General features: G+C 48.5%; 1 protein-coding gene across 21 annotated transcripts in view; it reads left to right on the top strand.

Annotated features, from left to right (window-relative positions):
- The window catches only part of bt (projectin protein bent), a 157986-nt gene that overhangs the window by 89054 nt on the left and 56110 nt on the right, over nucleotides 1-12822 (top strand). For all 21 annotated transcript variants that reach the window (XM_069334528.1, XM_069334530.1, XM_069334529.1 and 18 more), the window contains 20 exons: nucleotides 23-164; nucleotides 751-1053; nucleotides 1178-1459; nucleotides 1806-1969; nucleotides 2336-2483; nucleotides 3477-3606; nucleotides 4050-4249; nucleotides 4363-4490; nucleotides 4818-4968; nucleotides 6203-6372; nucleotides 6779-6908; nucleotides 7195-7358; nucleotides 8351-8486; nucleotides 9134-9261; nucleotides 9684-9837; nucleotides 10236-10376; nucleotides 10558-10722; nucleotides 11052-11191; nucleotides 11476-11638; nucleotides 12436-12560. In XM_069334528.1, coding sequence (XP_069190629.1) covers nucleotides 23-164; nucleotides 751-1053; nucleotides 1178-1459; nucleotides 1806-1969; nucleotides 2336-2483; nucleotides 3477-3606; nucleotides 4050-4249; nucleotides 4363-4490; nucleotides 4818-4968; nucleotides 6203-6372; nucleotides 6779-6908; nucleotides 7195-7358; nucleotides 8351-8486; nucleotides 9134-9261; nucleotides 9684-9837; nucleotides 10236-10376; nucleotides 10558-10722; nucleotides 11052-11191; nucleotides 11476-11638; nucleotides 12436-12560 — 3264 coding nt within the window. The remainder of the gene's footprint in view (nucleotides 1-22; nucleotides 165-750; nucleotides 1054-1177; nucleotides 1460-1805; nucleotides 1970-2335; nucleotides 2484-3476; nucleotides 3607-4049; nucleotides 4250-4362; nucleotides 4491-4817; nucleotides 4969-6202; nucleotides 6373-6778; nucleotides 6909-7194; nucleotides 7359-8350; nucleotides 8487-9133; nucleotides 9262-9683; nucleotides 9838-10235; nucleotides 10377-10557; nucleotides 10723-11051; nucleotides 11192-11475; nucleotides 11639-12435; nucleotides 12561-12822) is intronic.

Genomic DNA, 12822 nt, shown 5'->3' with positions numbered 1-12822 from the left:
GGATCTGCTTTCATCCTCTCAGGTGGGTCCTGAAAAACAGGAGTTCACCGTTGACGGCCTGACGCCCAAGAAGAAATACAAGTTCCGGGTGAAAGCTGTCAATAAGGAGGGAGAATCTGAACCCCTGGAGAACGATGAACCTATTTTGGCTCGCAACCCCTACGGTGAGTGATGTGGGAACACTCTTTACTCCCTCCCTGGCGCCCCCTACGGTGAGTGATCAGGTGGGGACTCTTATCCACTCATGCCCGGGTACTTTTGCGTGACCAAATGTCCGCCTGTCCAATCTGTATACTAGTTTACGTCTAACAGTTCACTTATCCAATGTCTCAATCTTAATTAGGTATCAGCGGTGTGCCAGTCAGGATAGGCTTATATCTTGCCTCGTCTGTTTCTTCATTGTGATACACCAAGGGATCGTATTCCTTTACACAGCCACAAGGGTTGTTTTACACGCTCCGAAACGCTTTCATTTTGCCCAAGTTAAATTTAGATCTTTATGGGTGTGGCTTGAGGACCGAGATAAAAAACTTATTCTTTAAATTGGTTTTCAGTTACGAATGTACGGGTAGAGACGTTTGGATCATCTAAACTCTAAAGTATAAAGTTGGGGTTTTCAAAAAGGAATCAAATTAGGAAGATTATGGAGCTGTTTTGTGCTTTAGTTGTGAGCTGGTCAACTTACCCCCCTCAAGCAAGACCTCTGATGACTTTAGCATTGGACGGTAAGTAATGTTAGTGTCCCCGCAGACGAGCCATCCCGTCCGGGCAAGCCAGAGATCATCGACTACGACAACACTATGGTCGTGCTGCGATGGACTCCCCCAGAGTCGGACGGTGGCCGGCCCATCACTCACTACCACATCGAGATGAAGGACAAGCTCTCGGTGGATTGGAAGGAAGTGGTTCAGACCAAGGACACCAACTGCGAGGCTCAGGTGCCCGGCCTCAAGGAAGGAACCGTGTACAGCTTCCGTGTCAAGGCCGCCAACAAGGCAGGTATCGGAGAAGCTTCGGAGCCAACTGACAACCACCTCTGCAAGCACAAGAACCGTAAGTGACGCATAAAATGATCGTGTCTATATTGTTACCATCGTTTTACTTTGTAATCACTTGAGTTGCCATGTGACATGCAGGAGCACGATGACATGTTTAAGGTTTTCCGGTCCTCTCACAGGCAAGCCTCGTATCGACCGTACCAACTTCAAGTCGGTGACCATCAAGGTGGGCCGCAGTCACAAGTGGGCAGTGGATTATGTGGGCGAACCTGATCCCGACGTGACGTGGTCCCGAGGGGAGAACGTCCTCTCCAACACCGACAGGATCCACATTGAGAACACCGACCACCACACCGAAATCTCCATCACCGACGCCACCAGGAAGGACGCCGGTCTCTACACTCTCAAAATCGAGAACCGCAATGGCCAAGATAGCGAGACGGTGGAGCTAGTGGTTCTGGGTAAGTACTTGAGCGCTGGTTCTCTCTGGTGTGTGTGAGCCGAGAAGTGGTCGGGCTCAAGACACCTAACACCTTCACCACACGTGTTTACACCATGTATTGGCCTTAGAACTTTATATTTACTATTATCTTGTGTCAATTTTTGTAGGAGAAATTAAGACTTCCTTCACTGTTGATTGTTCGTAGAGTCTGCTTCACTTCATCACCTGTTTGTCTGAATAATTATTCGCTACAAGGCCTTATATGACCCATTCCTGCGGTGTTTTACCCCTGTGTTGACGTGTGTGTGATACTTGTACCTGTATTGGCATCTGCAAGGAGCGCTAATGAGTGATGTGTGCCATAGGTAAGCCCAGCAAGCCCAAGGGTCCTCTGGAGGTGTCCAACGTGCACGACACCGGCTGCAGACTCAAGTGGGAGAAGCCCGATGACGACGGAGGCATGCCCATCAAGGAGTACGAGGTGGAGAAGATGGACCTGGCAACTGGCAAGTGGGTCAGATGCGGCAAGGTGGGTTGACGTCCGTTTTCTCTAGTCTCCTTTGGTTAAACTTTTTAAAAGCCACCGCGCTTAAACTAAAGTAAAAATCTACATTATTAAACATAACTGTATCAGAAAAAGTGTTCCTTAAATCGCCCGAAGTTCGCTCAGCCGCACATTTCTCGCTCAGTGCGTACTGTCTGTTTCTGGTTTCATTTCTATTCGGACTCTCTTTATTTTCGAGCTTTATTTTTTTAATTCGATTTCATTCTACTCTGTCTCCAATTCTGACACTAATATTGCTCTCCGAGAGATATCCGCCGGGGTTTGGAGGGTGTCTCGTGCCTGCCCAAGCCTCGGCACTGTGCCTTGAGTGACCTCATTCCCTCCCCGTAGTGCCCCGGAGCTCTGGCTCCTCCATACTTCAACGTGGAGGGCCTCGAACCCGGACACCAGTACAAGTTCCGTGTCACTGCTGTCAACGACGAAGGCGACTCTGATCCACTGGAGGCTGACGGCGCTATCCTCGCCAAGAACCCCTACGGTAAGCTCTTCTCCCTCCCCCCTTCCCCCCCTTCTCCTCGTTTCCTCCCCTCTCTCTACACTCCCTTCCTTCTCTCCCTCCCTCCCCCTCTCCCCACTCCCCCCTTCCCTACTTCCAACCTTTCTCGGTGTCCGGTTGAAACGTACTCAGGGTTCTCGCACATGGCTCGTCTTCTTAGCATTAAAACTGAATATACGGTACTGGGAATAGATGGTGCTGGGTTAAGTTAGGGTGGAGTGATGATAAGGTAATTATCAGAAGCAGCTGCTAAGTCATTATGACTATAGCACATTGAAGCATATACGAGGATGAAGATTTGGGATGGGACGGGGGAAAGGAATGGTGGCCAACCACTTGGACGGTTGGGGATTAAACGCCGACCTGCAAGAAGCCAGGCCGTCGCTCTACTGTCCAGTCCAAGTTGTTGGACTCCAGGTTAGGCTGAGTTAGATTGGGTTCCGTTACGTTAGGTTGGGCTGGTTTAGGTTGGGTTGTGATGGGACTTTTAGGTTAAATTAGTAGATTTTAAAATTAATTAGCAACCTCTCTTGTGTACGAAGCGACCTGTATTTCCCTGCCAAAACTTAACTACTTGGATTAGACGGTAGAGCGACGGTCTCTCTTCTTGCAGGTCGGCGTTCAATCCCCGACCGTCCAAGTGGTTGGGCACCATTCCTTCCCTCCATCCTGCCCCAAATCCTTATCCTCATATCCCTTCCAAGTGCTATATAGTCGCAATGCCTTAGTGCCTTCTCCTAATGCACCTTACCTTTCCTCCCCTATTCAGGCTTGTTCACTTCCACCTATCCGTCGAATTGCTTCTTAATATACACAATATTCATCCCCCATCTCGCAGTTCATATATATTTTGGAGTGAATTGGTAAATATGTACAAATTAGTGTTGGAAACATTCCCCCCCCCCCTCGCTTCTGCTTCAATATTTGACGTGACGTGTTTGCTGCCCCCTGACAATATTGGCCGTGCCCCTACAGACGTGCCCACTGCCCCGGGTCGCCCCGAGATCGTCGACTACGACAACAAGTCGGTGGACCTCAAGTGGACGGTGCCGGAGTCCGACGGTGGCGCCCCCATCATGAAGTACATTGTCCAGAAGAAGGACAAGTGAGTGTTACCTTCAGATGTGGACTCCTCGGACTGAGTCGAGGCTGACTTTTAGAGGTTCGGAGTGAGCGGATGGCGGGTACCAGTTTTTGGAGTGAACATAGGGAGTGTATTTTTCTTTCTTTAGGTTAAGTAACGGCGTTTTAGTGGTTGTTTAGTAAGTTGAAGCAGTTTTCTATTTTAATGAAGAGTTTAGATCTAAGCTTGTAACTAATTTTAAAATTAGTTAGATGAGTCTTACTTTTTGAGAATAAGTTGAGAGATTGTAGGCCTATTTCTTTTTTAGTCAGCATCTGTTTTTTTAGTGATTTGAGGGTATGTATCTTCCTTTGAGGTTAGTTGAAGTATGTCTGTTTAAGTTAAGTTTTATGCAGAAGAAGATAGTGTTGAGTGTCGTACTGTCACTTAGTGTCAGCGTGAGTCATCTTTATGACCTTCTTCAGATTCATGCCGGACTGGGAGGTCGCCGCGGAGCTGAAGCAGGACGTGATCCAGCCGCTGAAGCCCGGCACGCCCGTAGAGACGAAGGTGGGCGGGCTGAAGCACCGGGCCGAGTACCAGTTCAGGGTAGTGGCCGTCAACAAGGCCGGCAACTCCCCAGAGTCTGAGCCGACTGACTACCATCTGGTCAAGCATAAGGCTCGTAAGTCTCTCACACCGATGTGTATGATATTATGTCCATCTCTGTCTTTATATCTAGTCGATAAACTATCTAGAATATTTCCCCCCTCATGCTGTCATGGTCTCTCCTACCAGTTAAGCCCCGCATTGACCGCACCCACCTCAAGCAGACGACCATCAAGGCTGGCCGCAATGTCAAGTTCGATATCAACATCGAGGGTGAACCTCCTCCATCCGTCCAATGGGTTCTCAAGGAGCAGGAGGTAAGAGCCCTATGATGTCTTCCCCCTAGTTCTTCACGCTCAGGCTTTGCAGTTCTTAGGTCATCTTATGAGTTCCTAGTTATCAGGGTTAAAAATTGGTACTGAGTTGCAAGTTCGTGAAGTCCTACATCCATTTGGTAATCTATTAAGCTATTAACTTTATAGACCATCTGGCGAGGGAGTCTAAGAACCCAGTTGCTAGCCAGGCAAAAGAGCTCGATTGTTTTTGGTCTCTTGTAGATTGTCTTCTTGTTTCTGAACTTAAGTTCCACTTATGTAATATTGAAGTTAGTAACATTGTATTACATCACAAATTGCGTGTTGCAGGTGAAGGATAGCAACATTGAGATCGTCAATGTGGACTACAACACCAAGTTCAACATGATAGACGCCAAGAGGAAGCAGACGGGGACCTACAAGATCATCGCCACCAACAGGCACGGCAAGGACGAAGCCGAAGTTGAGATCGTCGTTCTATGTAAGTCGCCCCTTTGACCTTGTCTCACCTCAGGGTGGGGGGGGGGGTCATCAGAGTGGGCAGGTGGCAGGGGTCACCAGGAGGGACTGCATGACTAGGATATACAATTTGGTGGCAGTTGGGGCGGACAAAGCTGTACAGTCTCCAGTAATGATCGAGTCTCATCGTATGGATGTACAACATTATCAGTTATCATTCGATGGATCGTACGACATCACACACACACACACACGACCCTCCTGCCATCCATCTCTGCTCCTGACTCTAGATTCTTCACGAGGAAGCTACGACGGTCAAACAATATACCCCCTGGTAGCCCCGATGCCCTGAAAGAATCCATTGTAACGGACTTTACTACACTGAGCAGCTAACACACACGCACACGCACACGCACACACACACACACACACACACACACACACACACACACACACACACACACACACACACACACACACACACACACACACACACACACACACTGCTGGGAACACTTCTTCTAAGCTGGGAAGACGGGACACCACGAGCGTAGCTCTCATCCTGTAACTACACTTAGGTAATTACACACACACACACACACACACACACACAGCAGCTGACTTTCTCAACAAGTCACCCACTAATGACTGTTATACAGAGGATATATTCATTGAGAGGTATAACCCACTTCTCGGAATATATACACTTGAGTATACTTTAGTCCTGGAGTATGTTCAGGACTAATGGGTTCTTGCTGCTTGATCATTAGAGCTGTTGTTGTTGCCTTCACTACTTTCCATAAGATGATAGGCGCTAAACCCAACACTAAACCAAACCCAGTGTTATGCGGAACTCAGACTTGGGTCTAAGATGTCCCAAACATGGGTCTAAGATGTCCCAAACTTGGGTTTAAGATGTTCTAAACTTGGGTTCATGATATCCTAAATGTGGGTCTATGATATCCTAAACTTGAGTCTATTATGTCCCAAACTTGGGTCTAATATATCCCAAACTTGGGTCTCAGATGTCCTAAACTTAGATCTAAGATGTTCCAAGCTTGATTCTATGATGTCTCAAAATTTAATCAAAGATGTCCCAAATTTGCATCTAAGATGTCCCAAACTTACACCTAAGATGTCCCAAATTTGGGCCTAAGATGTCCCTGATTCAGGTTCAAGTCTGGCACTATACGTGCTAAATGATTTGGTCGACTCGTGTGTTTCCTGCCACTGACTCTGTTCTCTCGTGCCCTCAGCCGGCCCCGGTAAGCCCAAGGGTCCCCTCAAGGTGTCCGACGTGACCAAGAAGAGCTGCAAACTCAAGTGGGACAAGCCAGACGACGACGGCGGCAAGCCCATCCAGGAGTACCTGGTGGAGAAGCAGGACCCCACCACCGGACGCTGGGTCCCCGTCGGCAGGACTAAGGTACGAGCTTCATCCACGATATTCATCCCTTACAACCACTTGGGCTAGACGGTAGAGCGACGGTCTCGCTTCAAGCAGGTCGGTGTTCAATCCCCGACCGTCTAAGTGTTTGGGCACCATTCCTTTCCCTCCGTCCCATCTCAAATCTGATACTGATACAAATTCTAACTTTATATTAGTGCATGCAGCCCGGACGGTAACGTGTATAAAACTCTATGGACATTTCCATCCACGTTTTACTTACTAAGTGTTTCTGAGCCATAAATGAACATGAGTAGTGTGCCTGCTTGCTGCTGCTTCAGTGCACGAGTAAATATGAAGGAAGCAGAGCGAGAGTTGTGCCCTGGCCTTGGGCCCAGCTGCTGGGCGTGTGTGGTGTAGTGTAGTGATGACGTCTCCTCTTCAGGACCTGGCGATGGACGTGCCCGGGCTACAGGAGGGCAAGGAGTACAACTTCCGCGTCAAGGCCATTAACGACGAGGGAGAGTCCGAGCCTCTGGAGACCGACCACTCCACCCTCGCCAAAGATCCCTATGGTAGGTCCTCGTCCCCCTTCCAGATTTACATAAACTGTTCCAAATGCTGTTCTGATTCTCTCAAATTCAGCTTCTTCTGTTTTCTGGCTCTTAGTTGCTCTTTTCTCGCCTCTTATCTACCTTCTTTTAACTTGTCACTTAATCACTCTGTCTATTAAGTAGTCTCACGTAAGGCTTCACTTCATAAAGTAAATAATATTTTCGCTGGTAGAATTCGCAAGTTTCTACTTTATAGGTCAAGTGACGTGACATTTCATGAGGTAACTTCACCTGCTCTCCTACGCAGGTCCCCCGGGAAAGCCTGGCATTCCGGACATCGTTGACTGGGACGTTGATCGCGTTGACCTCAAGTGGGAGGCGCCGAAGGACACCGGCGGTGCGCCCATTACCAAGTACATCATTGAGAAGAAGGAGCGTTATGGCACCTGGGAGACCATCCACGAGTCTGAGGTCAGGGGTCACGTCATCATTATCTCATCCACATCGGTTATGTTACCCCTGTATTCTATTTCCCAAATCAACATCCCTGATTTTATACCAACATGTTATAGCACATGTTGTCATGTGCACGTGTCAGCACAGGGCAATATAGCACCACACGTCAGCACATGTTATCCAGGTTAATATCGCATTTGTTATCCTGCGATATCTGGACGATTTATATCTTAAATACACTTCCAGAATAGTGGCGATGTTTGGTTTCTGTAGACATCTCTATGACGGACGGAGAGACGTTGTAGTGGTCAATATAAGACCTTGACCTCAACGATTAGGTCTTATAGTGGCTGATACGACATAGCAGTGGTCGATAAGACCTTGATTTGGACGTTAACGTCTTATAAGGGCTGATAAGAATTAGTGGTGGACGTTAAGACTTTGGGATCAATAATTAGGTCTTAAATGTTGACTGATAACACATAAAAGTGCAACGATAAGGCCTTGACCTGAACGGTAAGATCTTGACCTGAACGGTAAGACCTTGACCTGAACGGTAAGATCTTGACCTGAACGGTAAGACCTTGACCTGAACGGTAAGACCTTGACCTGTACGATAAGACCTTGACCTGAACGGTAAGACCTTGACCTGAACGGTAAGATCTTGACCTGTACGATAAGACCTTGACCTGAACGGTAAGACCTTGACCTGAACGATTAAGTATTATGGTATTATGGTAGCTGATAAGACTTAGTAGTGAACGCTTAGACCTTGAGCTGAACTATTAACATGGTAGCTTATAAGACTGAGTAGTGTAAGTTAAAACTTTGCCCTGAACAAATAAATCTTATAACGGACCACAAGACTTGGCAGTCGAAGCCCACAGTTAAGACCTTTGCCGCTGGACAAGACGACAACGAACAATATTACTCTAGTCATCACAACTTTAGGACGCTTCATTCAACCCACTGACGTCGACTTGCGTTTGTCTCCCTCTCACCACCAGGGCCCCAAGACCGAGTGCCGAGTGCCAGGCCTGAAGGAGGGCAACACCTACCAGTTCCGAGTGGTGGCTGTCAACAAGGCCGGCCCCGGCGACCCCTCCGATCCCACCAAGCCTCACCTCGCCAAGGCCAGATTCCGTAAGTTTCGCGCGCGCGTTCTTCGCCTTGTTGACTTTGCCGCCAAATGATTAAGATAGGTAACCGGAGGGTTTATTGACGGGTAGAGCGGGATATGCAGTGTTGATGTTGGTAAAGGGTATTTGTTTACGGCACCTGAGGCCAGGCAGCTCTGTTGATATATATATATAGGGGGTTCACGTCTTGTTTGGGGTTGTTATTTGGTGTTCAAACCGTGTGACTCGTCACTTTTGTGGTGTACTTGATGTCCCGCTCCCTCTCTTCCTCTCTCACTTGGCATGAGATCTCTGTCCTTACATCCCCCTATTCCTGGGATCCCTCTTTCCCGAGAGCGCTCCCCCCCCCCTCCTTTCGTGGGATCCCCCGTTTCTACAGATCCTCCCCATTCCTGGGATCTTCCTCTCTTGGGATACCTCCTTTCCTGGGATCCTCCCCTTGGCCGGAAATCTATAATTCCTCCGAGGAACCTGTTCCTCTCTTATCTTATTTCCTGCTCTCACCATCCTCCCTCCCTCCCTCCCTCTCTCTCTCTCCTTCCCTCCTTCCCTCCCCTCCCTCCCTCCCTCCCTCCCTCCCTGGGGATACTACGTGACGTGTCTTCACGCTGGTGTTAAAATGCTCTTCATGCTCCTCATGCTCCCCGACAGTAAAACCTCTCATCAACCGGGAGAAGTTGAAGAAGATCACGACCCGCGCCTCCCAGAAGGTCTTCCTCGAGGTGGACGTGAAGGGTGAACCTCCTCCAGAGATCTGGTGGACTCTGAAGAACAAGAAGGTAAGCAACGGGTCATACCTTTACTGCTCCACAAATGTTACTGAACACTTTTATCAGTTTCCTATCTTATTGTCTGTAGCTATTTAAGGAGATTATTTTGTTAAAGAAACAGCAACAGTCAGCTCTTAATATGAACGAGAGTATTAATAAAAATTTCTTTTCCCCTGTTATAATTGCGCTCAAGAACAATAAAACAAATGTGTGAAGCTTGAAGAATATTCATTAGAGTGCAGATTCCCTTCAAGACTCACACTGAAATGTCCTCCCCCATCAGCTTGATAATAGATGACATAACTAATAATATAAATGCCTGAACGCTAAGTAGATCTTGGTATAGATTTCTCGTGGATATAAATTAAACCTGTAGACGGGTGGATGTTCTAGGGGTAGATTAATTACGAGGCGGCTGTGGCTTCCCCCAGGTGGAGACTGGACCCAACTACGTGATCCAGGCGGAGGACTACCTCACCAAGTTCACCCTTAACGACGCTGAGAGGAGGCACACTGGCATCTACAAGATCCACGCCAAGAACGACTCCGGCTCTGACGAGGCCGAGTTGGAGATCATTGTCTTGGGTGAGTTGATGTCTGGGTGTGTGTACTCACGTAGTTGTGCTCATCTAGTTGTGCTTCCGGGGGTTGAGGTTTGGTTCTTTGGTCCCACCTCTCAACTGTCAATCATCTGGATTGACAGTTGATTGTGTGTGTGTGTGTGTGTGTGTGTGTGTGTGTGTGTGTGTGTGTGTGTGTGTGTGTGTGTGTGTGTGTGTGTGTGTGTGTGTGTGTATGTGTGTGTGTGTATGTGTGTGTGTGTGTGTGTGTGTGTGTGTGTGTGTGTGTGTGTGTGTGTGTGTGTGTGTGTGTGTGTGTGTGTGTGTGTGCGTGCGGCGCGCATCAATACAGCGTACATGAAATCCCGGCTCATACAATTGCCCTGACCCACGTCTAAGCCAGCCCTCTCACTGTGTCTCCAGACCGACCTGGCAAGCCCGAGGGACCTCTGGAGATCTCGGACGTGCACAAGGAGGGCTGCAAGCTCAAGTGGGAGAAGCCTAAGGACGATGGCGGCCTGCCTATCACCGGCTACGTCGCTGAGAAAATGGACGTCACTTCCGGTAAGTCAACCTTCACACAATAATTGGCTGTCTGTTATGATTTGCAAGGTATATATATATATATTTATATGTATATATGCTTAATATGTATATAAAACACACAAAACTATAACAGTTGATTGAGGAACACAACGCAGTACTATTGAACACGATTGTAAACATTGTGTGGTTGGTGGTACAGGAAAGTGGGTTCCCTGCGGCCGCACCGACGGCGACGCCACCGACCTCGAGGTGACGGGTCTGGAGCCCGGCAAGAAGTACGAGTTCCGGGTGAAGGCTGTCAACGATGAAGGGGAGTCTGACCCTCTGGACGGCGACCGGGCCATCATCGCCAAGGACCCCTTCGGTACGTTCCCCCCCCCCCCCCCCCCGCACCTCGTCATCGCTTCGTTCTCGTAATTCCCTCTCCCGCTGGAACTTGCTACAACCATATATTCTACGTATTAAAAATGTGTATTCCCTCTTTATTAACAAAATGTATGCAAATGGTAAAAGAAAAGGATCAGTAAGTTAGGCAAAAAATAAAGTTCTATACAGTGTTTATACAGCACCATGTGCATGCTAAATATGGCAATATGTGGCAACGTCCACACTGTAGACGTCTGCTGTTCCCTGTTATTTAAAATGCCGTTAAAAAGCCTGTTTGCGTCTCTTATACTATATCTTGGCCTGCAGACAAGCCAGGACCTCCCGGCTTGCCTGAGATTGTCGACTTCGACGAGAACAGCGTCAAGTTGAAGTGGGACCCTCCCATCCGTGACGGTGGCGCTGAGATCACAGGCTACGTCCTGGAGATGAAACCCAAGAACGCTGACGTAAGTGCTCCAGCTTCACTTAATAAAGATGTACTTAGCAGTGTGTGAGTGGGTGTAAGTAAACCATTCCGATCGTGTTTGTTGAGGTCAGTGAAATCTCCAGATAACAACAGTGTGTACGTTTTGACTATTCCCTCCCTCATCAGCTTCCCTCCACCTCTCCCACGCTGACCTTTTCCACCTCTCCCACGCTGACCCCTCCACCTCTCCCACGCTGACCCCTCCACCTCTCCCACGCTGACCCCTCCACCTCTCCCAGACTGACCCACCTACATCTCCCACAGAACTTCGTGGAGGTGGGCAAGGTGAAGGGCAACGTGTGCCAGGGCCCCATCACCGGGCTCAAGGAGGGAGAGAAGTATGAGTTCCGAGTGAGAGCCGTGAACAAGGCAGGGCTGGGCGAGCCTTCAGACTCCACACTCCCACACACCGCCCGCGCCAAATTCCGTGAGTACTAACCTAAACTTTCTGCAGTACTCTCCTAAACTTTCCGCAGTACTCCCCTAAACTTTACGCAGTACTCCCCTAAACTTTACGCAGTACTCCCCTAAACTTTACGCGATACTGCCCTAAAATTTCTGTAATACTAACTTAATCTTTCCGCAGTACTGCCCTAAACTTTCCGCAGTACTCCCCTAAACTTTCCGCAGTACTGCCCTAAACTTTCCGCAGTACTCCCCTAAACTTTCCGCGGTACTGCCCTAAACTTTCTGCAGTACTCCCCTAAAGCTTTCTGCAATACTGTCTTTAACTTTCCACAATACTACCCTAAACTGTATGAAGTACTACCATAAAGTTACGTGGTACTACCATAATAAAGTTTTCTAGTACTTCCCTAAAGTTCCTTGAGTGCTACCCTGCAGTTCACAGCTATGGGTACTGACCCAATATTCTATGAGTACTGACCCCCATATTCTGTAAGTACTGACCCCATATTCTGTAAGTACTGACCCCATATACTGTGAGTACTGACCCCCATATACTGTGAGTACTGACCCCATATACTGTGGTTCGTAGTTGCAGCCAACTGGAAACCTGTAGTTTCAGACAGTCAATTACTTGTGTACCAAACTACCTACCGACATTTGTGCTTATCTGCCTTCATTTCAGAACCAACCTATTGTATTTGAGACACGTTTATACATGTACAAAATACAACATGAAATTTATGTGTCATTTCGCGCGCGAATGAACGCCGCGCCACTCCGCAGTGCAATGTTTACAACACGTGTGTGTGTTTACAGGGAAGCCGCGCATTGACCGTACCAATGTTAAGGATGTGGTGATCAAGGTCGGCCAGCAGTATCTCTATGATATTGATGTGATCGGCGACCCTAAGCCTACCAACACTTGGACTCTCAAGGACAAGGTTAGTTCCCGCCCTGGGAAGATGTGGGTCCCTTGCGCTAGGGGGATGGGTTCCATGCGCTGGGAGATGGGTTCCATGCGCTGGGGGTGAGGTCCCATGGGCTGGGGGTGAGGTCCCATGCGCTGGGAGTGAGTCCCATGCGCTGGTAGGGTGGCTTCCATGCGCTGGGGGTGGGTGTTGGTGCTATAGGTGGGTCTAGAACTTAGGTGGTATGAGGGGGAATGCATAGATGGGTGTGGGTGGTAGGAACAGGGTTGGGTGT

Source organism: Procambarus clarkii, chromosome 31, assembly GCF_040958095.1.
Source record: "Procambarus clarkii isolate CNS0578487 chromosome 31, FALCON_Pclarkii_2.0, whole genome shotgun sequence".
Lineage (NCBI taxonomy): Eukaryota > Metazoa > Arthropoda > Malacostraca > Decapoda > Cambaridae > Procambarus > Procambarus clarkii.
This window is presented reverse-complemented; position numbering and strand designations above follow the sequence as displayed.